Source organism: Caloenas nicobarica, chromosome 7, assembly GCF_036013445.1.
Source record: "Caloenas nicobarica isolate bCalNic1 chromosome 7, bCalNic1.hap1, whole genome shotgun sequence".
Taxonomy (NCBI): Eukaryota; Metazoa; Chordata; class Aves; order Columbiformes; family Columbidae; genus Caloenas; species Caloenas nicobarica.
This window is the reverse complement of record NC_088251.1, coordinates 28383780-28410873: the sequence shown is the minus strand read 5'-3', so window position 1 is coordinate 28410873 and position 27094 is coordinate 28383780. Positions and strand designations below refer to the sequence as shown.

Below are 27094 nucleotides of genomic sequence, written 5' to 3'. Positions count from 1 at the left end.
GCTGCCTTTGCATGTGAGCTGCTCTGTGGGCACATCGTAATCTTCCCATCTGCCTGCGTAGTGAATGTCAGATAACACTCTGCATTGAAACCCGTGTTGTTTCACTTTGCCTGATAATTGGCAATGTCTTTATCTGCAAGGCTTAACATCTGCTGGGAATAAACTTATAATTTATGTTAAACCGCAATAAGCAATTCTTAAAACAGAGGTGTACACCTGCTTTGGACTACTTCAAGTTTAGCTTGCTCTCATGGGTGCAGCCTTGGCTTCTGTGGTACCAGTTAAAGTTTTTATGAGGGGTACAAAAACCAAAAAAGAAAAAGCAGGCTCTGCACTGAGTGGGTGAATAGGACATATGCTCTTAAGAAACATGGACGCATCTATCAAAATTAGTTTAGTTCTCAATGAAAGTGCCTGTGATGAAGCATATGTGTGAGGGAAGCAAGTGTTGGAAAGGAGGTTCTGAGATCCTGTTAACAAAAATCCCAGCTGCAAATAAGAGCTTATTCCCTGCCCAAGTTGTATAATGCTGTGATTCAGTCAGTAATGTTATTTTGATTAGTGTCTTGGCAAAAGAAATTTAATTGGAAAATGATAGGCCTTTTTATTTTTCATTTTTATTGTTTTGTTTTGTCTCTCTAAATGCTTCCATGTGAGCAACTCCACTCATCTTTAAAGAATGCATGTAGGAAAGAAGATGTTTATTGAAGTGTTCGGCTAGTACTGCTTTACTAGAAAAGGTCAACATGGATAATTTTTGTAGAGTTTTACTGAAGGAAATCGGTATTATGCAACAAAATAGGGATTCAGGTCCCACCTTCCCTGGGAAACATGTTTTCTGAATGTTTTATGAATTCCTGGTGCCAGCGATCAGTGTCCGGCTTTAACTCCGGCGGCAGCTGGGCGCTCGCTGCCTTGCCCGACGCGGCGAGTTCCCGGAGCTGGTTTCGCCGTGCGCGCCCCGCCCGGCGCGTGGGGCAGCCCGGCCTGCCCGGGTCATGGGTGGAGCGACCTCTTTCCCCTGTTTGTTTTGGGGTTTTGTGTTTGTTCGGGGTTTTTTGGTTTTTTTTGGGTTTTTTTGTTTTTTGGGTTTTTTTTGTTTGTTTGGGGTTTTTTTTTGGTTTTGGGTTTTTTTGTTTTGTTTTTTGGGTTTTTTTTGTTTTGATGCGTTTTTTGTTTGTTTTGGTTTTTGTTTTTTAATGAAGCGGGACCTCTCGCTGGAAATCACTTTTTTGTCAAACCCGCCAACCTTCTCCCAGGCCACAGCCGCCAGGCTCCCCTGCCCAGGGGCTCCCGCGGCCGGCGCTGGCAGCTGCCCCGCACGCCCCGTCACGGCACCGGGCCCGGGCCGGGGCGGTGCTTCCCCCGGGGCCGGGACAGCGGGCGGGGCGGCCGGGCGGGCCCCGCCGCGGCCGTCACGTCTCCCCGCCCCCGGTTCTCCCTCGCACGGAGGCCGGCGGGCGGGCGGCCCCTCCTCCTGCCGCAGCCGCTGCCGCCACCCCGCAGCGCGACCGACTCAGGAGGGGCGGCGGCCGCAGCAGCTGCCGGGGACCCGCGGTAGGAGCGACCCCCGCGTGGGACGGGACGGGACGGGGGGAGAGGGGCGAGTGCCACCGTGTGCCGCGGGGCTGGTGTCGCGGGGGGCCGGCGGAGCTCGCGTCCGGCTGCACGGGGCGGCTGGAGCCGTGGCGCCCCCGGGGTGACAGACGCCGGCCTGGGGACTGTGGTGCACGGGGAGGCCGGGGCCCGCAGCGACTCGGCGGCTCTTCGGAAAGCTGCTCTTGCTTCTTGTGGAAATGAGCTGGTTTCAAAGGAAAACGAGCGTTTTGTTGTTGCGCTTCGGTACTTCGGCTGTGTCCTCAGCTTGCCTTGAACTTTTGATATTGATGCGTATGGTTGACGAGAGAAGGAAGCCTAAGATGGTAGCCTTGTCAGAGCTGTTACACAATGCTTTTTTTAACCAAACATCCCTTTCTGCAGACTGCTTCTAACGTACTTTACTTTTTCTTACACTGCATGCACTCAGAGTGTCTTGAAACTCTTATTTTTTGCTATACCTTGTGTAAGACAGAAAGCAGCATGGACATCTCAATGTTCAGAAAAGCAGAGTTCTTCCCTGCCCTGTTTCTGGAGAAGGGAGGCTGGGCAGTGGGGTGTATGTTCTTGGGATAGTTTTTCCTCGTTTACCAGGTCAATAGCACTTCCTGGAAGCTTCTTCCTGATAAAGAGGAACAGTCGGGGCAGAGAACTTCTGAAGGGAGGGGCACAAGCAGGGAAAGCAACTCAGCCAAAACTGGGGATGGATGCATTGGGGCAGAAAGAGTGAGGTAAAGGTGTGGAGAGAAAACAGGCTGACGACGGAGAACTGCTGGTGCAATGTGTTTTGATGAAGGAGCTGATCAGTAGGTTTTTGTGTGTCTAAAAGCCTGGCTGCTCTAGGAGGCGGGGGGTTTGTTCCCTGACGCCCTCCAGCACACAGCGTTTTCTGTTGGGTGAGTCAGAGCTCTGCTGGAGCACATACAGTCATGTCAGAAGCGGTACAGAACTAGCGCTAGCCTATGGCTGCTATAAAGCTTGAGTGTGTGAAAGCTCTCCCCACAGCTTGGCTATTTCTATAATTTCCTGGTTTTAGGGTGCTGTAAGAGTCATGTGGACTGCTCTCCTCCCACTGATGTAGCAGATAACTTGTCCTGGGCATTGCTTTCAGTTATGCCTGTGGCCCAGTCCCCACTGTGTTACTGCTCATTGTTTTCTTCCTTAAAATGCCTCTGTGGCTACTTTTGTGACTTCTTCCACCCCGCACCCCCAAAACGCCATATGTAATACAGATAAAGCAAGACTTTGAAGGGCCTAATGATTTTATGTCTGTGTCGATGATACTTATGTACCTTTCTCTTGTCTAAATTCAGTATGGGGTTAGGAACCAAAACATCTCTGTGAATCTGGCCTTAAAATTTCTGGAGTAGTCATCACAGTCATATGCTACATTGCTTCTTGTTCTCTATAGTCCCCAGGAGTTTTGAGTTGTCAGACTGGAAATTCTGTGAAATTTCAAAAGTCACTAAAAGATATAATGAAACTGCAGTGAAATGGAGATATTTTATGGAGGTATTTATGTAGTCAATACAGTATGTTAAAGAAAAGACATTATAAAGACTGTATGTAGTGTTAGATAACAGCTTAAAATACATAATCTAATCTACTACAAAAAGTCAAGCCAAGAAGTCTGTGTGTTTTGAAGGCTCGAGGACATGCTGTTTCCTAGACCTCTAGCAAGTTTCGGAAGATGGAGCATCCAGAGGATCTGTTCAATAACATTGTATTAATCAGAACTGAGATAGAGCCTATTTTAGTTCTGTGATAGCAATCTAGGGATAAAAAAGAAAAAGAAGTAATAGTTAAAGCAGAGATGTAATATAAAAGACCAGATGGTTTGATGGTGGCTACAGAAATAGCGATGCCTTTGAACTGATCAGAAGTTTCACTTATTTTTAGCCAAGGCTCTGTGTAGTCATCCATGGAAATTTCTCTGTCAGTTTCAAACGGTAGTAAGAGGCTTACCTTGAGTTAAGTACGTGACTGAGTAACAGCACCAGTATAATTTTTCATTTATTTTTATGTCTGCTATTTCGAAACATAGTTTCTTATTGGATATATTCTTAAATTGTATTATGTAAACTGTCGGAAATAAGGACAGAGACTTGTCAGCCATTTGAAACTCGAGTTGTCATGCACTGAAGCTGAGGTGGTCCCTTTGCTTTTGCTGTTGCTAGTTTATTTGAAAGCAGGTGTGTTTGATATAAACGCTGAATTTCCTTCAGGCAGTTGCCGAAGATGGGTTGAATGTAATGCAGTACTGCAAGTGGTAGATAGGTAAGCCAAAGGGCAGCGGCAAATATTTACAGTGTATTGCTTATATTGTTGCTTCATGTTGGTTCCAGATTTTATCAGAGCTCGCTGCAAAATCTTGATAAGAAGTCAGATCCTGACTGGGGAAAGCCTGGAGTCGGTTGTGGTTCAGAATGGGGGCTTGCTGGTGTCCTTCTAAGAGACAATTTTATTATGTGCTTGTGGTGATCAGGCTGCCAATCTGGCCTACGTGTGGCAGGTGGTTTTTTGTGTGTACTTGTGAAATTGTATCCATACTACTTGGCTGTCACACATGCTGAGTGTGGACCAGTGCTAATGGTTAGATTGTAGGAACTTAGGCTGAATAGGGCTTCATGTGTGGGGGTGGGTGGGGTGTTTTTGTTTTTGTTTGGGTTTTGGGTTTATTGGGGGGGGGGGGGTGTTTTTTGTTTGTGTCGCAGTGGGTTTTTTGGTTTGTGTGGGGTTTTTTGGTTTGTTTTGTTTTTTTAGTAAGAAAAAGCACAACCCCATGCAGTCTTGCTACCTACCTGTTCCACGTACGGGGCGGTGCAGAGTGTCCCTGGGCTGTCAGATTGGTAGCAATTTTCTTTTTTAAGACATACAAAATAATTGAAAGAAGTCCTTTTTTTCCTTATGCGTTGTCTATTTGAGAGAGAAGATGCTGTCTTATTTTGTAATAGGGAAGGAAGGTTAAAGCTTCTTTTTTTAAACTGCAAAGTGTGGGTGTTGCGTTGGTTTTTTTGTTGGGTTTTTTTGTTGTTTTTTTGAGGATGTTGAGAAAGTGTCACCAATAGGTCACTAGTGCTAGCTTTAGCTCAGCTGTTCTCTTGAAGCACCGGTCTTCACAGTTTCCTTCCTTCTTTGAAGCCATTAATTAGTATTCATTTCATCATTAGGAGAGGTGGGCCTCTGATTCAGACTTTTGGATCCTGGCTTCTGGGAGGCTTAAGAGCTATCAACCAAATTAATCCCATATTAAAGATCCAGATGAGTTTTAAATCTTTGCAAGGCCTCTGTTTGTTCTAAACCTTACTATAGCCATTCAGTCAATATGCCTGTGAAGTGATACTCACTGTGATTAATTTGTGCATTTAATTCAGATTCCCAAAGAGTTCTCGCTTGGGTAAAAAAGCATCTTAGATTTCTAACTTTAGCCTGGCATGTTGTTCTGAATTAGATGCTTAAGTTGCCTAAAGCAGATGCTGTGAATATCACTTTTTCATTCTCTAAACATTGCACCTATCTGTAGTCCAAATATCTGGTTATTGGCTGCACTTGACAGTGCTTTGAAAATACTCAGTTTTCCATTAGCTAGGAGAATAAATGTATTTTACAAATGTTAGGATTTAGGGGAAAAAATACTTTTTTAGTAATTGTTAAGGACTAAAGTTTGCTGATCCCACATGCAGACTGGATTTAAAGGTCACAGTCTTCCTTTGTTTGGACTTTTCTTGTTTCTGGTGGTTGTGAAATACCTGACCCTCTGGTTTACTATACTAAATTGGTTCTTTCTTGAATAAGTCAATCCCAGTAAAGAAGTAATTGAGGAACTGAAAATCAGTATTTCTTTATAGTCAGGAATGAACAAAGTTTGTCCATTTGCTCACAGACAAGTGATAACTGGTGTTCCTGGACAGCTGTGTGTTTAAGCCCTTCAGTGCCCAGAAAGCATGAAAGCCGTCACCTTTAAGAAAAAGTTAACATGTTTGCAAGCTCATATTTGCCAGTTTTTCAGCTGGGGAGTCCCAAGGCTGTCAGATGGGTGCAGAGCACAGACGTTTTGTGCGCAGTGTAGGGTACATCCATGCAGCTTTCAAATCAAGTTTCCGTGCAGGTCCCCCGAGTGTGACTTTCTTTGGGGAGTTGTCACTTGAGCAGCTCGGTGTTATTCAGCTTCTTCTGCAGCCTGAACAATGTGAGTGTAGGAGGTACTGGCAGAGGATCTAACCGAAAACTTTCATCTGCCTGTCACTGTGGGTGCCCCGCAGGGCTGGGGGTGCCAGGGCCCCGCCGGCTCTGCGCTTCGGGCTGGGGCGCAGCAGTTCATTAAAAATTGATGGCCTGAAATGAACAATTAGGTATTCTTCTGGTAACTGTCTTAGAGTACTGGTCATTTGACTGTTGCTTTAGTTCTGTAGGACTTCCCACGCAGAGTGTACTTTGTGAAATGAAATAATGAATATCTACCTATTTTGACTTGCACTGATGACGTAAAAGTTTGTTCTTGCATCGTAGAACTTAAAATAGATGAGTATAAATCCCTGAAGCATTAGGCAGTTGAGAGAATAATTCAAGCTATTCATAGCATGACTGTTTTTTGCAACAAATTACTTTATATGACAAGTTATGAGTTTGAAATAGAGCGACCTCATTCTATTATTTCTTCAAGCATCTCATAAACCTGTTTTGGTATTATTTCTTGTTGTTGTGCTAGGGAAGTGTCTTTATCTGTGTTGTCATATACACTTTGTGTTGTAAATATTCCAAAGAGAACATAGCAAGAGTGTGCTGCAAAGGGAAACACTTGGATCAGGGCGGAGTAGGAAGCCAAAGTGAAGCTGACCTCCTAGAAATTAAGTCACGTTTTTGCTGCATGTGCATTTCAAGAGCTGGTGCAGTTCAGTTCTTTGTGTTTTGTTGCCTTGAGTAGGGACTGATATGTAAACCCAAAGACGTTCGTGATCTTCTCAGAAAAGTCACAGATACTGAATGAAATTGTATGCTGGGGGAATAAATGTTTATCTCCATAAGCAGGATCTTCACAATGATGAAATGCTGCTGCTGAGTGGTAACATGATACTGCCTTTTTCCCTCTCCCCCATTGTCAGCTGTTTGGACCCCTTAGGCAAGGGTCCGTAAGATCAAGCACAGAAGTATGTTTCTTGCTGTTCGACGCTTGCCGTCTCTGTGGTTCGGTGCTGGTGAGCGGTGTTACCTAGTCCCAGCTCTGCTAGTCCCAGCTCTGCTAGTCCCAGCTCTGCTAGTCCCAGCTCTGCTAGTCCCAGCTCTGCTAGTCCCAGCTCTGCTGGCCCCTGGAGTATGAGGCTGACCTGCTTGTCCATTCAGAACTGACCGTCTGCTGAAGGATGTGGGTGTTGAGCTGTCGAGGAGGTGCACCCAGAGAGGAGGGTATGCTCAAGCTGGGATGAGCCGGTCTCATGGAGGAAATAAGGAGGCTTGTTATGGGAGCTTTCCCTCCCTCTTTGTTCCTCTGGCATGGCAGGTGCTGGTTATTATTATTGGGTGTTTAAAGAAACTTTGTCATGAAGCGGCTGAATTGCCTGACACATCAGAGTTATCCTTTGCAGGCTTTGGAGGTCTTATTTGTGTGGTGCCATTTTTGTTTTGTTTTCTCACTAGCCAATAAAAGCAAGCAATAAAAGGTACTAGTTGTAGGTCAATGGCAAGCTAGGGCTGAGAAGTTATGTGTAAAAGAGGTTTCCTGAATTTTGGCTGGCATGAACTCAGGTACATTAAGCCTTGCTGGAAGGGGGAACCCATTCTACTAAATTTAGTTTTTTTATAGTGAAAGGAAGGCCAGACCAGGAGTTGTGTACACAGGAGACGTAATAGAAAACCAAATCACAGGACTTTTTATCTGTCAGGATGAAGAATACTATACCAGCTATAGGAGAGGACAACTTCTATGCTGCAGTGTGTAAGTCAAAGATAAACCTTGCTTAGGCTGGTAGAATAGCGGCTGGTACGATACTGACTGTGGCTTGTCCTTGTCTTGCAAAAGTGCAGCGGTGGATGCCTCAGTTCACCTCTGATGCAAATCCACAGCATATTGTAAGGTGATAAATTCTCTCTGCTGGTTTCATAATCAGGGATTGGTCTCGGAGCAGCTTGTGCCTTCCACACAGAGTTGTTCCGTAATTTATAGCTTTAGGCCGCCTTTTGTACTACATCCTGGTAATCAGCCCAGAGGAAAAGGCCAAGAGTTTAACTTCACTCCGTGTTCACTGAGAAATGGGCATAATTAAATAAATTATTTTGAACAAATATAGGTTCTAATCTTTTCATCCTTTTTTTTCCTCTCAAATTATTGGACCTTGGTGTAGCTGGAGACTGAACAGCAGCCACTAAATAAATTCCAGGAAGGGACGTGGATGCTGTTGCTGAACTTACTTCTGTTGCACCTTGAAACAGAACTTTTCTGGTAGCCTTAAAATGTTATCATTTACTTCCACCTCCATTGTGTAATTTTTATTTTTGTTATAAATATCTCCAGTTGTAGTCCTTTTTGGCTGTGCTATGGCTTAGAGGAGCATATTTTCAAGATTCCTATTGAAAGTATATCACAGATTTAATCTCTTACGAACAGGTCTGTTCCCTCTTAGCTTTGCCAAAGCAGCAGGAAAATGTTCAAGAGCCTGAGCAGTTCATGGCTTGCAATGTGAAGCGAGACAGCGATGTCCACCATGGGAGTAAAACCTCAGGTCTTTATTTAGAGCTTTGAGGTGGACCTCCAGGGTGAGCACTGGGAACAGGGAGAAGACCTTAACAGTATCGACTGTGTTTTCTTCAGGGCACTCCCTCTTTCCATGTGTGGTTTGGATTTTTTTCCTCCTCTTATGTACTATTTTTATGGCTGAGCAAACACAGACCTTGCTGTTCTATATCCTCCCACACGGTAACTGTTTGGCAGGGTGGACTTTGGCATCTGCTGTTCCCTGGCATATGTCACCATTGTCTGCAGGCAAGTGTCACTCGTCACTTACAGTTCTAGCAAGATATTGTGGATGTAATGGAAGAAATTTGGGAAGATGGGCTTAGAAGGTGAAACGGAGACAAGGTTGTGGGTGTGGTTGGGAAAGTTAGTTTAGAGGGGTAAGTATTTGCTAAATTGGAGAATTTGCCAACAGAGAAGTACACAAAAAGTGGTGATCAGGGAAGTTTTTGAATGTAAGAAGTTGGTGTGTTTGTGGATCCTAGTTTGCCTGGAATCCAACCAGTGTGGGAGAAATTCCCCTTGGAAAAGTCCTGGATAAATGCAGTATTCAAAAGAAGCAAGCAGAATGTGTTTATATATAGTAACATATTTGTCAGATTGCTAATGAAGTTAGCCATTATTCCTCAACCTCAGCTTTAATTTCCAAAAGACTCCTTTAATTTTTTTAAAATCTGAAAGGAACGTTCTACGTGGGACAAACAAGCAAAGAACCCCACTTAGAAAAACAATGTGTTTATCGCATTGCTCTGCACTCTTCAACACAAAAATCTTAGCCCTTTTTTGCCTTAAATTTGTACCTAAAGCTTTTTTGAAATCTTATAATTTTTTGGAGTGTCCTGTCATTGTTGTATTTATCTTGTGAAGCTATAAATAAATAAATGTTTGCACATGAAGGGAAAAAAATCATTTCAATGCTGTAATAATCTGTATATCAAAAATGTACGCTTTGACTAATAAGCATTATGCATGCTGAATATCTGGGTTGTGGTGGTTTGGGGATGGTTTTGTTTTTGGTTTTTTTTTTTGGAGTGACTTGAGTAATAGGATTGAGTTTTTTGTGGTACCATGGCTATGTTTTGTTATGTAAAGTTAATTCCTGACACAGCAAGGCTCTGAAGTGGCAGGCTGCCTTCTCGTGTGGGTTTGTTTGGTTGGTTTTTGCTGGCCTCTCTTCCTTCCCGTGCACCGGTACGTGCCCAGAGGCAGCAGGGCGGGCAGCACAGGCAGCTGTGCAGTTCCTCTGTGTGCAATGTCTTGCAAGTGCTTTTTGGATGGGTTTTATAACCTTAATTTTAATCTCTTATTAAAGTGTTTGGCTTTATCAAGTTCTGTAAAGTTGCAGTGAAGTGCGGTGGCTGGAGCGTTGTCCCTCTCGAGCATTGAAAAAGACCCCATACAGCTGCTGCCATACCTTTGTGCTCTTAATTTAGCATCAGTGAATATTCAAAAGCAAAAATCCATTATTTTGCTGAACTGCAGGGATGACCGTGAGAGACCTTTTTCTAAGATTTAGCTTCTAGCATTAAAAATGGACAAAGATAGGAACCAAATCTTAATGTGGGATGTGCATTGGGCATGCCTGGAAAAATGAACACGATCACCCTGACGACTGTTGTGTGGAGTTTGTGCTCCCGTGTGTATATTGCACAGTAATTGTACGCCAGATTTGGTGCTGTAGGTCTTACGCACTGTGTTTGCATGTGAAATGAAAACATACATAGAGCTTAGTCATGTCAAGAAGTGCTTGTCTAATAAAAAGCTTGTCGTCTTTTCAGCTGTAGCAGCCTTGATATTTCAGTTATTCTGAAAGTCCTAGATAGCACTGCAGTGAAAGATCTCACTGGAAACCAAGGCTGAAGTGAATGCAGGAAAAACATTTGCCGTGTTATGGAGAGCATCGTGTGAGCATCTAATAATATGTAAAACCTTCTGCGAGCCTTCACCCTTCAGATATAATCTGGTTACGAATGGTGTCATGTTAGCTAATCTGTAGTCTGTTCTTACAGTTGAATATGTGAAATGAGGCCATGATGGTTGTGGATGGCTTTGGCTGCCCTAGACCTTTCCTGAGGTTTAAATCTAGACATTTGTGATTGACAGTTTACTCATTTAAAGCCTGACTCTGTAAAATGTCCTCAGGTTTCCCAGCTGTGTGTCCTGCTTGGTCTCCTGATGTGTGCAGCTGGGTAAATGGTTAATTCTGTTACACTCATCGGAAGAGGACAAGGGGTAATGATGGGGTGATGGTTTTGCCCCTCTGGCTGACCCCACCTCACACTTGTGTTTGTAGGGGGAATGGAGAATGAACAAATGGCACAAAGAGAAGGGCAGTACTTAAACTCGCCTGCACAGAAATGATTTTTTTCTGGTTAAAGGCATCACTTATAGATTTACTGGTAAACAGGCTTTTTCTAACGCTAAGAAACTGTGTTCACTTATTTGTTGCTCTGTTAGACGCTTTACATGCTGGAATAGAGGTAAGGTAGGGTTATAACTTTTAGTCTGCTGTGTTCATTGTAATTTCTGCTAGTTCATTTCTCTCTATTTAAATTCAGATGTTTACATGCAGCATGAAGTCCAAACAGCTTTTAAATTAATTGAAGAGTTCCTAATTGTATTTTCCTAAAAAATAATTTTTTTTTTTCCATTTCACTGTTGCTATGCAAAAGAGCCATGCAAACCAGAAAGGGATGTTGACATGATTATGCAAAATGAAAACAATCCCACAAAACCAGCACCCTCACTAAACCAACCCAAGCCAAAACTCCACAGCTGAAATCCAAACCAACAAAACAAGCCAGATACAAAAGGTAATGCTTTAGGGAAAAGAGAGGAAAGAAAGGAGATGGATACTGTTTGCACAGCAGTTTAAAAATAGACTGGGAATTGTCACTAAAAATAACCTTGAAAAAGTTGAGACGGATTGTGGATGTGTTCTTCATCTGCAACAAGCTCCTTGAATTAGTTTCACCATTCTTCCTGGGAGCTGTTCTGTTTAAAATAAGGCTTTTCGTATTCTGGACAATCATTTTAGTTTTGTCCTTCCTTTTTGACCTCTGCTTCACTTTGGACAGCTAATGACTTTGTGCACTTCTATGCTGACACAGGCACTGCCAGCTCTGAGAGATCAAATTTGCAGTGAGCCCTTCATATTTTATGGCAATGCTGTAAGCACAAAGTGTATCCTTTCCGCTTCTTACTCTGACCTTGTACTCTTGCACATGTTTGCATTTAGATGCCTTCTAACACTCCTGGTACAATTATTCACTTGAAGATGTGACTTGTTTGTCAGATGATTTTCTACTTTTGATTAGTAAGACTGCTGTATAGGTTGCAAACTTATGGAGACTTAATTAGCTCAATGAGGTAAGCATTTTCAAGTAAAATATCCTTAACAACATAATAGGCAAAGTGAGCAGTAAGTAGTAACTGAAACAAATAAGAAAAATAGCCTGAGGAGTGACTCTACAACTGCTTGGATATCTGAACAGGTTTATTAGTCCAGCAAGAGGAAATGGGAAGATGTTTGCCAGGGAAAAGCTGGTGCGACTTGTTCGGTTTATGTCGAAATTTTGGTAACTGGCTACTGCAGACGTGTTGCCTGCTAATTTTATGCGGCATAATTAGTGAAGCATTACAGAAAGTAACTGTGTCACGAATGCTTTTCAGATCTTTGCAATGAGTTACCCTGGCTATCCTCCAGCGGGTGGATATCCACCGGCAGCCCCAGGTAAGTTCTTTAGATGGAGCAAACGTTAAAGGGCAGTGGTTGTCATATCTGGAGTGGAAAGATGGCATGGACTTACCCAAGCTTTCTGCGCTGTCCTATTTTATCTTGGCTGAGGATTCAGATTTGTATAATACGGGTGCTTTACCATGTGGTCGTATCAGGTCCATTTTCATTCATCTCAAACAAAGCGCACAGAACTAGGAGATGATAATAACTTGATCAAAATCAATAAACGCCAAGGAACAGAGTCCTGTTAGTACTGAGTCTTGAAGGCAGCTGGTGAGAAAAATTAGTATGGGGAGAGATTGGTCACACAATTTAAAACCACATCCCACAAAATATTAGAGCTTTAATTATGACATGATCTGTAATTTGCTGTTCTTACCCAAATTGTTGTATATGGAAAGAGAAGGCTGTTAAAAAGGATATAGATTATAATAATATGAAGCTGGTGAAATATGTAACTGCTGCTTGGTATCAGGTTGTTGGTAATGAACTTTGCAGTTGTCAGTATTGTTGGTAGAAAGGAATGGACTCATATGGATATGGTAAATGTGGAGTTAGTCAAGCTGACTGGGGAAGGGGAAGCAGTGTATGGTGAGAAGCCAGACTAGCCTGGGAAGATAAATGCCATTTCTCAGCAGAATATCCTGGCTTAGTTACACTGCTGTGTGGACAAGACTGTACTGCTGTGTGCCGCCACGTTTTGTGACTTGGGTGTCTGTGAAGGTACTGGGTCATGCTCTGTTAGAGATGCCTCAAATTAGCAGCCTAAAAGGAGTTAATAATATCTTCCTGCTGGAATACCCAGACAACTTTGTAGTTTAAGAGAAACTACCTCTAGTCAAAAGTAGAGTATTAACTCTTGAGTGTCAACCTTCAAGTATGTTTAGAGTTGTTTAAAATGAGAACGGATATATTCAGTGATAACTAATGTGATTAGAAATATTCAATGAGGTGTCTCTTTATATCATAATTGCACTGCTACCCTGCACCTCTTTGGTTGATTTTTCCTTCTCCCAAACTGCTAGTGTTGAACAGACATTAAATTAGTAATGTAAGTAGTGTGGAATAAGTTTTAAAAGGTGTAGTTTCTGGTTTCAGCACAGCTGTGTTTGATTGCAGGTAGCAGTCCTTGGGGCGGCGCTGCCTATCCACCTTCAAATCCGCCTCCAATCGGTCTAGAAAATGTGACTGGCTACGCCAATCAGTTCAATCCCAGCTACATGGCTGGAATGGTGAGTTGGCTTTCCTTTAACGTGTTTTACTGTGACTTCCTTAAGTGCAAAGGTGTGTTTCTGGCATTGTCACTAAGAAGTTTATCACTTGAGTTCTGTGCCTTTATGTCTAGTCTATTTAGATGTTGAGCATTCAATATAATCTATTGAAGAAAACAGTTACTGCAAGCAATTTCTTATTTTAGGAAAGCAGACCTATGTTAAATGTTGATTTGAGAGCTTAACTTCGAAAGTCGCTAATATAGAAGTAATATAACTTGGCTTTGCTGTGGAGAGGAATAGAGGAACAGACTGTTAACACTGAGTATCCACTCTTAATGTATCCCCATTGGCAAACACGGTCCAGATTTTGCCTATTACCTGGATTTTGGCCACTCTAAATAAGGAACAACTCTGTGCAATGAGTGACTCATCCCTGAAAAGAATTTGGGATCAGCTGTCTCTTACAAGCACTGATATTTAACTGGTGGCAATAAAGACTTCTTACATTGACTGAAGAAAATGCAGACATTTCAAATGTGACTTTTTTTTTTCATAGAGAAGTGAGTGACACTTCTGACAACTTAGTCTTCAGAAATCTGTTATGCTGCATAATGAATGCACAGTCTGTAGGAAGACATTTGTATTATAGATGCCTTTCTGAGACAATAGTTAAGTTATGTGATTTGGCAGCCTGCAGTCAAAAAGAGCAGCAAACTATCTGAGGTGCACACAGTAATATCCACAGCAACTGGTTTCTGAGAACACTGCAGTCATCAAATGTCAGTTCTTATGGTTCCTCTGTAGAAGAGGGTCAGAGTGTCTCATATGGGAAGATGATATTGCATGTGGAGTGGAGTATCTTTGTGGCGGTTTCTGCAGATGTCTTTCCAAATGTACTCCAGGAACTGTTGCCAGTTGTAAACTGCTAATACATCCAGTGCATCGTAAACCAGCCAGAGGTTGCACATAGTAAATCCCAGCACTCAGGTGATGCTGTGGTTGTGTAAGGCAGCCGTGGACAGAGAAGTGATAAGCATAGTTTTGGGTTGCTGGGATTAATTGGCATAAGGTTTTAGAGTAGGAGGTGTGTGGCTATTGGTCCTCCTCTGTGTGAGTGGTGTGTAATGCTGGATGCAGTGGCAGGTATGTGTCTGGTTCTGCTTCTTGATGTTTGGCAGCTGATGTTTACAGTAAAGCAAGAGTCAACTGAATACTTTTTTTTTTTTTCCTATCTTTCCTGCTAGTAAGACATGATGTTCGCGAAGTTCCTTTGTAGATGCAGAACTACCTATCTGTGTGGATGCGGTGGGAGGTTGTACTGTGTTAAGCACGTTATTGAAACTCAACCGTTTGTACACCTTCCTGTCTCTTGCTTTATTGGCTATCATTGCAGGCATCTAACCTGGCGGGGACCTTTGGAGGGACAAATGCACCGCAAGGCTTATATCCTTCAACACCTGGGGCTTATCCTCCAGTCCCTCCAGGTGGCTTTGGGCAACCTCCCTCAGGACAGCAGCCCTCGTATGGAGGATATCCTCCACCTGGAGGGAATCCGCCATCAGGAATGCCAGCTTACCCGGCGTTCCCAGGTGGCCCTGTGCCAGGCCAGCAGCCGATGAGCTTTCCAGGACAACCACCAGCACCTTACCCAGGGCAGCAGCCCATGCCAAATTATCCACCAGGCCCAGCTATGAACCCATCTATGCCCTCTTACCCAGGAGCTACTGGGCCTACCGTCTCTCCCGTAACAGTAAGAGCATCGTGTGGGTTTTTTGAGATGTAACCAGGCGTGTGTTTCTCTACATTTTATTTGTGTAAACCAAGCCTGAAATTGAAACCAAAGTAACGAAGTTTGTCTAAAGAGATGGAGGGATCCTTTCCAAATGCAAGCGATGTAGTCTCATATGACTGGAAAGAAATGCTGTTTTATCACATTTTCCAAGAAGATAGATTTGAAATTAATTCAAAAGTAATAAAAACTACCTTTCCTAATTTAACAAAGTATTGCCAGCTGTATAATATATGCAGTTTCATCAAACCTGAATTAATTGGACAGCAAATTCAATATCAGTAAACCTTCTCGGCCTTGCATTTTCTTATAATTTGAGTATAAAAGTGAACAAATTGTTTAAGGTGGGTTTTTTTGAGTTTTCTCTGTTACTTTTCTAACAAAAAGAAAAATGGTAACAGTAGTCATCTTTTCTAAGTAGTAAAACACAGTCTTTTCCTGGTTAACACTAATAAACAACTCAACTTGGTCTGATTTTAGCATGGATACCGAGGCACAATCACCGATGCACCAGGATTTGACCCTCTAAAGGATGCAGAAGTCTTAAGGAAGGCCATGAAGGGATTTGGTGAGCAGTCTATGGATTTGCATTTCTGTTAAAAGTAGAATTGCAGCTTTGATTCAGCAATGCCCTTGTCCATTGTGACATGTATACTGAGTGGGCTAGTTCACGTGGATGTTCTTGGTTATCAGCGGAATTATCGGAAGTGCATGTGGGTGTAAAGAACATAATGAGTTTAGCATTTGATTTGGAGTTGGTTTTTTTTATATTACTGTGTTTGTGATTAAGAGTCAAGCTTGAAGTTCTGTGGTCGTACACTAGAGAAGATACCGTAGATGAACTAAAGGCATACACATCCTTCAGTTGGTTTTAGAAGAGATAGGATCAAATGGGAACAGAAAGCTGAGTCCTCACATGATGTATGTGCTCATTCTGTGGTGTCCGTGTGCATGTACAGGAACTGATGAGCAGGCGATAATCGATTGTCTTGGAAGTCGTTCAAACAAGCAACGTCAGCAGATCATCCTGTCCTTCAAAACAGCTTATGGAAAGGTAAATACATCATCAGAACAGAAGGAAGGAGAAATGAGTCTACATTCCTTCACTGGAAGACAGAAGACTTAGTGTTTGGAGAAAAAGATTGGAAGTTGCTTAAGGGGAAGGTAGTTTACAAGTCATGGCCTGTTTAGGGTTTCGCTTTTACCCACTCTTGGTTTCTTCATGAGGCATTTCAAATGAAACACCTAAAGCAGTTTTTCTGACAAATGGTTACTTTTGATTCTTCAATCTGTTCAGTTTGTTTAATTGGACCTTAATTACCTAGACATACATGTTACATTAAGCTGGTTTTAGTGTTGTTAAGTGGAATAGATTTACTTTGATATATTATTGATGCTTACACATAAAGAATTCTAATTAAACTCTACAGTTTTGGTGCTTACATTGCTCAATTTTGGTCTTTATGCATTTTTTCCTTGTTTTTACTTCTCATTAGGATTTGATCAAGGATCTCAAGTCCGAGCTATCAGGTAACTTTGAGAGGACAATCTTAGCAATGATGAAGACACCTGTCATGTTTGATGCTTATGAAATCAAGGAAGCTATAAAGGTTTGTGTAGGCGATACTAATTTGTAAGATAGAGGAAATATTTGAACTGATAGAATTTTTGGAAGTAATTTAAAAGCTCGAACTTACATTCCCTCCTCTCCACCCAGAAATTCAATCCAGTGTTTGACTGATCTGTGCCCCATTTCTTGGAGGTATATGATAGTAAAATTGAGAAATAATTCATCCCTTAGGTTAAAGACTATTTAATAGATTGGTGTTGTAACAAAAATGTGTTAATAAATAAATACACAAAAAAGTCAGAAACTGAGTTCTAACAGTTTATTTATTACATAGTCTTGAGTAAGCCACTGAGGCAGCTCTCTTCTAAGCCAGCCACTGCACGGGATGCCTTTGTTTCTGAGTTTTTGCTTTGAGCTGTGATGGAACTGATTATGAAACCACTTAACTTAGAGTTTCCAGTGACTTTACATTCAGTGCTCAGTAATAGTTCAGAAAACTAGGTTCATAAAGATTTTTGAGCAGGGTGTACATCTTTTCCCTCACCTCAAAAGTGTATTTTCCTAGCCTGTGTTGAGCCTTTTCTAAAATATTTTTGTTTAAAGCAATCAAACTGTTTTGTAAACATTTAAGTTTTTAAAACAAAAATAGGTCAAACATTTGTATTTCAAGACAATGTTTAAATGAAGGTGAAATAAATATTTCCATTACTGAGTCAGTATGTATATTTAGACGTTCTTTGGCTGCAATTTTCAAGTACCTAGGAAGATGAAATAATATTAGCTGGATTGTAATTGCAACCGCTATCTATTAGCTAGTAAAAGTTACCTCTTAGAATTAGGAAATTCGTATTTGATGGTAGGAAAAAAAGATTCTTAAAATGCTAAAATCTTGTGTGAATTATGACATTTTAAAATGAAATTTTGTTTTCATAATTATTTTAATTATCTGTTCAATTCGTATCTGATATCTATCTGTGTCTTGGAAATGCGTTCTAAGTAGCATTTAAACTACTTGCTTTGATTTCTATAACAACATTATATTCTGAATTATATTTTGTTGTATAATTGTATTACATTCCTTTTAAACTAGGTTGTAGAAGCAAGTTTTCAACCTGAAGAGTGTGTTTTCTCTATATGATTTGTTTTAGGGCGTTGGCACAGATGAAAATTGTCTCATTGAAATCTTAGCTTCTCGCAGCAATCAGCATATTCAGGAACTCAACAGGGTCTATAAAGCAGGTTAGATTTGCTACAGTTCCGTTAAAATTTTCTTCCTTAATCACTGACTGACAATATAAATTTAGGAAATGAGCAGAGGTGTATGATGATTCATGACTGTGTCTCTCTTCCAGAATTTAAGAAAACTCTGGAGGAAGCAATAAAAAGTGACACATCTGGACATTTTCAGAGGCTTTTGGTTTCACTTTCTCAGGTACTTCCACGCTGGGATTTTGGAGTTTGAGTTTTGTGTGTGTGTTTGTAGGATTTTATTTTTAAAAAAGGCCCACCAGTAACACTTTTGTATCTTCAAATTCTTTCAGGGAAACAGAGATGAAAGTACAACTGTTGACATGTCTCTTGTGCAAAAAGATGTGCAGGTCAGTAGAAATTCCTCATCATTTCTAAGTATAGTCAACTCAGTGCACTGAAATTTGTGTAGTTTCTGCTTACTCTTAGTTTTGGGCACCTTGTGACATCTCCTGATGTAGTGCTTTTGTTTCAGTGGGTGGAAGTGATATGAAAAGCCCTGACAGAGCGTCGTAGCTGTGTAATTTCATTACAGAGATGAAGCTCTTGGCAATAGAGTCCATAGGGGTTTTTTTTCTCTCTCATTCTGTCAGCTCTCTGGCTTTTCCAGGTGTTAGGTGACTCCATTGTGCTGCTTATTAAGGGAATGGTCCAAAGAGAATTTGAGGTGATACGTGTGTGGATTAAATTTTAATCTATTCAGCACCTGCATTAACTTTTGCCTGTTATTTGAGAAACTCTGGCTTTTTGCAGCAAATAAGGGACTTGGACCTAGTAACTCTTGCCACATTACCTTTTGTGTGTGTTCCGTTTCACCACATAGCAAAGAGAAAACCCTGAATCGTTTCAGCGCACTACATAGTAATGTAATTAGCTTTCTACGTAGTATGCCATAGCCAAAACCCAGTTACGTCTCAGAACATACCTACAGGCATAGAAAAAAACCTAAATGTAAACCCTGTTAGGAAGAACAGTTTTCAGGTACTTCTAAAATAATTTTTTCTCCTTTAGTAATCTGGAGCTCTTGTGTGTGAGCATTTATGCTGAAAGCTAAGCAAGGAAGACTGCAAGTATGGCACATTGTAGGAAGGTTAGAGCTACTTGCTGTTTTCCAGCAGTAGACAGACTAAGAAATAAGCATAAAAGGAGGAGAGGCTGTAAGGAAGCAGATCTGTAACTGAGCTTTTCAGCCTGGCTGCTTTTCTGAGTAATGACATGCGAATTCCCTTCTGCATTTAGGAGCTATATGCAGCTGGAGAGAATCGTCTAGGAACTGATGAATCCAAATTCAATGCCATTCTATGCGCAAGAAGCCGGGCCCACCTCAGAGCAGGTAATGGTGTCCTCCACATAAACAATAACTTGATTCTGTTGTATGTCATTATAAAAATGTACAACACTGCTCTGTGCCTGAATTTCCTCTGTCTGTAAAATGGGTGTAATGATACATCAACGAAAAGCAGGATGAATTCTGCTGAGAGAAAAAGGGTACACAAGAGCTGCACATTACGATCATATTTCTTAAATATCAGAGCAGGTAGAGGTCATACTTGTTCAAATGTTTCTCTGATAAAAGAATTGAAAAACTAGGGTTGTTTGAATTTTGTATGCTTGTGTGTGCACAAGACACTTGCAATCCTGCCCTTCCCCTTTTATTTGCTAGGTTTTATATCAGTCTATAGTGACGGAAATGTTTTAGTAACTACACAGAACTTTTCCAGTCTTCTACATATTGAGGCACTTACATGGAGAGGAAAGGGATGTGTGTGTGAGGTAACCTGAATGTTTTCTTCTTAATTTTATTGACGCACGAGTCTTTCCTAGAAGAATTTTCACTATTTCCCTTACAGTGGTTTCTTGGTCTAGCCCTTGAAAAATAAGGACAGAACTAGACAAGCTAGAAGGAGCACGATGACATGTAATTGGAATATGGTTGATAGCAGCATTAGCCTTTGAGATGCTAAAACTTGTGTGAGTGTACTGCAGTACCAAGCTGAGAAGTGCGATTGCAATGGAGCTGTGCAGCATGCACCAGTGCCACCTCTTCTTGTGAGGCTGACTCCTGAAATCTTTCTCTTCCCTTAACAGTCTTCAGCGAGTACCAGCGGATGTGTAACCGGGACATAGAAAACAGCATCTGTCGTGAAATGTCTGGAGACCTGGAAAAGGGCATGTTGGCTGTAGGTAGGTGTCGTCTCAGCAAGTTTGTTCCTGGTATTACACTAAAACTGGTGGCATCTGTGACTCCAGCTAAGGATCATCTTAGTAATAATTCCAGTTTTCTGCTTTTTATGTTGAGCTTTCTGTGAAGTCACTTGTAGCTAGTAAAGCAGGGCACTTAATTTACCTCAGAATGACAGGTGAAGTTTTTGCTTCAGGCAGCTGCAGAATTTAAATTTGACATGTTAAAGTGGGGAGAGAATTATTAACTGTACTTTCCATTGTTTTCAGGAGTGGTGAGAACTTGTACCAACCACTGTGTCAGTGAGAATGTAATATTTGGGACAGCTTTGGAAATCAAGCAAAATACAAGCATTAGCCCTCCAGTTAGTTACCTCTACTTCTTTTTACTAGAAAGAAAACTAAAATTTGATTGTGAAGAGGTTATTTTTTTCCACATTTCCTGTGTTGTTAAATCTTTGTTTGTAGTTCCTCCAGTACTTTTGAAGAGTAAAGACTCTTACCTCAAGTCTGCTGTTGTCCCTTCGGAGGCAGTCATTGGTTTCCATGAGGCTGGGGCAAGGCCTCAAGCTGTTGTGCAGTAGTTATATTTGGAATGTTTTACTCCAGACAGAATTGTGGACCTCTCTTTCTCTCTTGTCTTTTGTCTCTCGTCTCTTAGACCAGACTGCTTTTTACATCTCCATTTCTTTTTCTGTTTATTACTGTGAATTTACTGTGGTATCCAGAGCTGCTGCTTTAAAAGTGCGCTTTGGTTTTGAATATGGTAGTGACTGGAAAAGCGGTGTAACAAAAAACCAAAAACAAATCAAAAAAGCTCCCATGGAAATAAATAGGAAGAATGTACATTGCATTACGTCGAAACAAGATGGGAAAGAATGTTTGGCTCCAATTCATCATTTTTTCCATGGAAGTTTCTAACAAAATCTTGCAAAAATGGGAATAAATTTTAAAGTTCTCATTTTTTTTTACTCCTGTATTGTGCATATGTGAACTATGTAACTATTGTTCTTATTCTGCTTCGCCAAGCTGTCACGATAGTGGCCTTTTAATGACCCAAACTGGGTCCAGCTCCGCTGGTGTGATACGTTTGCAGACCTTTTCCAGGATTTAGAATTTGTCACCTCAAAAACTATTGTTAGAAAACTTAGGGAAAAGAAATATTTCCCAGCATTTGTGGAAAAGAATGACCTCAGTAAATAAACTGTACTGTCAGAGTTTGGAAGTCATTTCACTTCATGGAGTTTTGCAATCATTTGATAGGTCTCCATGTAGATACCCATTCAGAACTGAGACTGTAGCTTGCAAAGAAGTCAACAGCCTTTTGAGCAAGAATTTACTGAATAACTCGTTTATTGAATAGATTTTGGTTTGGGTTTTTTGTTTGTGTGTGTATATACGCATATATAAGTCAATGATGTTAAAACATTGTTTGTTCTGTGAACCTTATTGTCAGGAAAAAAAAAGGGGTTCTAACTGAAAATATTTAATTTTGCTTTCTTTAAAGCTTTCTGGATTGTACAACTGGTAACTTACAATAACATCTTCCAACATCTTAAAGTGCAAGTGTATTGTTTTAGCTAAATACAGTGATAAAGAAACATGCATTTCATTTGTCATTTGTTTTTGAATTGTATTATATGTATCATTGACAACTGTGTGTGGTGAACTGCGCTCTCTCATCTACATTTTCCTATTCAGAAAAGTACTTCTTCCTATATAGAACGTGCATTGCTGTGAAATACGTATTTAGCTTTACCCCTTTTGTTTTGTAGTGAATTTGTGTGATTGCTTTTGATACCTTTTTGTGCTATAAACTATAAGCCAGGTGTGGTTTGTTTTCTGTATAGTTTGCCAGAGATTGCATGATCATTTACTTGTAACTAACATAGGATTAATATATAGATTTTAATTCCGATGAGTGAAGGAGGATCCTTTCATATCTTGATCAACATGACAGTAATTTGATTTAGATTTTGCTCTTTCAGATTTCTAATGAACTGTACTAATTAAATATGAAATGCAGTCATTACTAAATAAACGTGTCAAGAATTTTTCAGGAGTCCTGGTGAACTTTATGTCTAAAGAAAAAAGTGTAGCTAACTTTAAAATAAGGGTGAGGTTTCTATCATAGCTTCCCGGCTTGTATCAGGGCAGGACTTAAATTTGTCATACCTTGCAGATTCATAGCCTAAAAAATCTTACATAAGGAAAAAGCCAGGAGCAGCACTAACTATGAGTTCCTTCACGCCTCTTTCCCCCTCCCCATCTCCTCTTTTTCTCTTCATAAGCAAGAATCTGGTCATTAGACTTCAAAGATTCATTATGGCTGCTTCATGCTAGATGGTTTCTAGTAACTGAAAAGTTTGCTTTGAGCCATCAAGTGTAGTAGATTCTTCAACTTTATTGCAGCTACTGTTTGAATTAAAAATCATTTCAGTGACTAACTGGAGTGGAAGCTGCATTCTATCGAATGTTTATGTAAAATTAAAGCATGTGGTTGTTTAGGGTAAGCTCAAAAAGTGGCTGTGAGTTCTGACTGAGGACTAATACCTGATTTCTGTGGTACTGTTTCTTTTTGCAGTTAAGTGCCTCAAGAACACACCGGCTTTTTTTGCAGAGAGATTGCAGAAAGCTATGAAGGTGGGTACCTGTGACAAGATACATAAGCTTATTGTGGTGTTTTGTTGGGTTTTTTTTTTTTAGAATGCTTGTGCAGCTCATTGGAATGAATTGTTCAACTGAAGGTATTATGTTTTTCAGTGGGCAGATGACTAACAAGATGCAGTCATTATTATGAAAGGCTGTGGAAAAATCTAGCTAATACGAATTTGATCCTCTTAACAAAGATGTGCATACAACCATACCTTAAATGAAGAAAGTCTTCACTTCATAAAACAAAATCTGCTTAAGACTTGTTGAAATTGATGTCTTTTAAGTAGTGAGGTCTAGCAGAAATAAATAGGCCATTAAACTCACCAAACCTTCCTGACTACCTGTACCTCTGACTACCCCCTCTATTTTTTTTTTTCTTCCTAACTGTTCTTTTCCAGAGAAGTGACGTGTTAGTGTCCTACCAGTAAGTTTACTTTATTAAAGTATGACAGGCCGAATTCTGTTCAAGCTTATTGAAGTCAATGGGGTTATGCTGGTAAACCATTGGTCATGTGGGGGATCATGATTTTTCTTTCTTTCTTTTTTTTTTTTTTTTTCACTAGTACTGTATCATCCAGCATTTCCACACATTATTAACACATTGGGTTTTTGTTTGTTTCAGGGAGCGGGAACAAAAGACAGAACTCTGATTCGAATCATGGTATCACGCAGCGAGGTTGACCTGCTGGACATACGTGCAGAGTACAAGCGGATGTATGGCAGATCCCTCTACTCAGATATCACCGTAAGACTGGGAGATTTTATCTTCGCCACTGTGACATCCTTTCTGCTAGTAGAACATGGATCCTTACGCAGAACAGCTATTAACTGCACCAGGTGTAGCTGGCTGTGTTTGGTTTGCTGCATTTGTCAAGAGAGTGGAGGCTGAAGTGCCAGAGAACAGGCAGCACTTGCTTTTGCATGGGGGCTAGATGAGCTGGAGATGGGAAAGAAGCCAACAGGCGAGGAAGGAAAGGGAAATTTAGTGCAGAGGGATTTCAGAGACCAGGTTTTAAGTCTCTTTGTGTCCCAATCTCTGTATATGATCTTGTAGAAACCACATAGTCCTTCAACTGAATAACAATGATGCTTTACCTCATGTGTGTGTGTTAAAGAGTTGAAAGCTCCTTGTACATTTTTAAAAGGTTGCCTCCTCTTTCTCTCGCAAGTAAAAGATTTTGGAATTAAGCTAAACTTCAGACTCTTTAGTGGCTGATCCACCCTACTACTGCTGTTTACCGCTGTAGCAAGTCAAGAGGATGCATGGCCAATGGGGAGAGTAGTAAGAGCTGGAGTAGAGTGAGTGTGGCCACTCTTCGTTTGCCTTGTAGTGAAGGTGCCCGGTCTGTTAAGCCCTTATTTATTCCTTCTGCTGTTGACACTGAGGGGCTGCAACTTGGAGATGTTTGGAAGGAATCCTTTGAAGGTAGTGAAGGATAATGTGTGCAAAAAAGTCTGCTGCCAGCAGCCATATGGTCTTACTGCCTGTGCGGCACAGAGGGTCAGCTAGCAGAAGCTTTTTCCAAATGTGTAACTCTGGAGTGAACATGTGCTTCAACTACAGTAGTTACATGCCCTGTAACCACCAATGTGAGTGAAAAACAATGTGACATTGGTGGAAAAGCTGTATGTCTGTCCGTCTTTTTTTTTTTTCCTCCTTGTCTTTTGATCTAGCATTCAAATAACTTTACCATTCAGAAACAGGCCATACTCATTTAATGGGCTGAACTTAATTCAGAATTTGGTTTCTGTAAACATGGGGCACGCACGCTCACAGTTACGTGCATGAAAACTGCTTCCTATTTCTGTAAAAACAGCTGAAAACACCCTTGGAAAGGAAGTTCTTAATTCTATGTTCTTTTGTAAGTAGACAGCAGTTCTTTCCTTTCAATGCATATACAAACAGGAATGTTTTCTATTTTGTGGATTGTGCTTTATACCTGCACAGGATTTATCCTGTGAGGTGTCTCTTGGTCACTGCTGTAATAATTTTGATCTAGACAAAACAGTTTCAGTCATACCTGAAGGTGAAGGATTAAATAAATGCGCTAGCTGAAGCTGTTCTGTGAAAAGGATTGTCAAGCCTCATCCACCAAATTAGTTGATGAGCAGCTCCCAGGGAACGCTTTTGACTCATAAGGGCACCAGGCAAAACTCAGCAGGGCCTTTTGTGATTCATTGCTGCTGTTCATGGAATCTTTCAGTCTTTTCAATGTACGTTCATGTGTGCATCCATACTGACTTTCACTGCCCACAACATGAGAGTGTTGTTCTCCGATTATGAAAAAAACCACTTATATCTTTTGGTGTAAGGGCGTTGTTTTTAAGGTTTGAACATAATAAACAGTAAACATTGACTGCAAGGAACAGAACTTCTGTGTTAATTTTTCCGTATTTACATACCTTTTGCTGTAAGGCAGCTTTTCAATGAGAGTTCTTCATTGAACTATTCCCAGGTAAGTAGTTGAACCAGTATACCAAATTCAGTTTGCTAAAGAAATATATTCTCTATGGACACTTTTCATTCCAGTTATGAAAGGAGAGGATTTTACGCATACTTGTATTAGAATGATTTCTAATTGGCAGGCTTTTAATTTTTTTTTTCTTAAGATGTTAACATCTGCTTTCTTTCAGCCCTGGCTTCGTCTCTTTTGCTTGTTAATGTCGTTTTTAGGATGCTTACACTTCTTTTTCCACTATTTCAATCCATGAGTCTTCAGCTTTTCTTTTTCTTTGTCTCTTTCCAGGGTGATACTTCAGGAGACTACAGGAAAATCCTCCTCAAGTTGTGTGGCGGAAATGACTAAATGGAACATGAAGTTTTTCTTGGAAAAGCTGCTGTTTTCATGTCTTTGCTTTAAAGCATATTTTTCTTTTTCTCCAAAAGTAAATAAGTAATGACCCGTTTCTCCTGAAGCAATTAAATCTTTAAAGATAATATTGCATATATCTTCCCTTTAGTTCAAAATTAGTAGATAATAAACGCCAAAAAAATATAAATATCAAGCTTATGTGCCATCTGCTTAGGATTTTTTTATAGTACTCTCAGCAATCCATGAACAACGGGTCATTATTTCTTTTCTGTTTATATTATGCTGCAATAATATGTTTGTTTTATGGAATAAAAATCACAGTTGTATGATTTAAGGTTTTGTATAAAAATTACGTGTCATTTTGATGCAAATTTTATGTATGTTGCATGTGGAGTTGGTTTCATGCCAGCCTGCTCCCCGATAGGTGGAGAGAACAGGCTTGAGTTTTTGTTCCCGGTTAAGGCTGTTTTGATGAAGCTTTGTCAAGTTCTGTTTTCTTTCCTTGATTGTTTTTAAGGAAGATGTGTTCCACATTTCATTCTCACTAGGGCAACTGTCACAAAGCAGTAGTAACGCTGACAGTAGTAAAGATTCTGTAGTTAATGTTTTAAGGTTTTGGATTGTGCCTTAAATATATGTAAGAAGAGATTATGAAATTAAAGCTGTTTATCTTCTAACTCTTTGCAGGCTATGCTGCTTTGGTGTTCATGATGATGTACGTGTGAGTGATGACTCAGTTTTATGTAACTTAGTTTTCCCATAGAAATTCTCTGCTTGAATCCACAGAATTATTCAGAAATGATTGTGTTAACAAGAGTTTGGGACTTGTGTGCTGTTGATGAGCAACTGTCTGTACGTGATACGTGTCATCTGTAGTTATTGCTCAGTATTTTCATTTTGCATGTTGCAATTTCTCTGACTCTTGGAACTCTGAATTTTTATTCTCTGCTAGCATGGATAACATCTCTTCGGCTTGTCATTCTCAAAATAGAAACATGTAAAGAAAAAAAAAGGTACAAGGGAAGAAGATGTTTGGAACTAGGTGAATGAAAAGCAACTGCTTGTTAATCAAGAGTGTGCAAACTCCTGTTATTTCACACACACACGCACTCTGCATTCTGTAAAGGTCGGGCAGCTCCTTTTTCCTAGAAGAAGTTGGGTTGCTGTTCGTCGTGGAAAAAAACGGGGGTGTCATGGGGGTGGATGTTGGAATTAATTCTGGGTTGCATTGTCACTATGGCAAGGGAGAGGAATGTAAAGGTGTCAAAATAATGTGGCTGTGCATCCAAATGACGAATTGTGACTAGTCCCAATTCTGACTAGGACGTGCAGACAGGACTCCTGTTTCAGTCAATGGCAGCAACATGACTGTCCAAAGCCAGACTACTCCCTACACTCATTTTTGTCTGACAATCTAAGCATATCTTTAGAGGAAATAGCAGCTGAAAGTCTGTCTTCATTGAATTACACTGATAGCAAGTGCTCAGTTCTTCACCAGGGAAGGAGTAAGCTTTTGAGTTAAGTTTGTTAAGCTGTGCTTTAGTCTTGGACCCCACCTGATC

The 27094-nt window shown here is 40.7% G+C and overlaps 1 protein-coding gene across 2 annotated transcripts; it reads left to right on the top strand.

The window, feature by feature from the left end:
- Positions 1-1396: 1396 nt before the first annotated feature.
- Positions 1397-26506, top strand: ANXA11 (annexin A11). 2 transcript variants are annotated; one of them, XM_065639083.1, is made up of 16 exons: positions 1397-1557; positions 10996-11136; positions 11996-12056; positions 13182-13294; positions 14670-15026; positions 15546-15633; positions 16025-16119; positions 16562-16675; positions 17784-17874; positions 17988-18067; positions 18177-18233; positions 19123-19216; positions 19972-20067; positions 22649-22707; positions 23342-23464; positions 25467-26506. In XM_065639083.1, the coding sequence occupies exons 3-16, from the start codon at positions 12005-12007 to the stop codon at positions 25524-25526; spliced, it is 1479 nt and encodes a 492-aa protein (XP_065495155.1). In that variant the 5' UTR covers positions 1397-1557; positions 10996-11136; positions 11996-12004; the 3' UTR covers positions 25527-26506. The 2 variants fall into 2 exon arrangements, with proteins under 2 accessions (XP_065495155.1, XP_065495154.1); XM_065639082.1 differs by lacking the exon at positions 10996-11136.
- Positions 26507-27094: the final 588 nt, after the last annotated feature.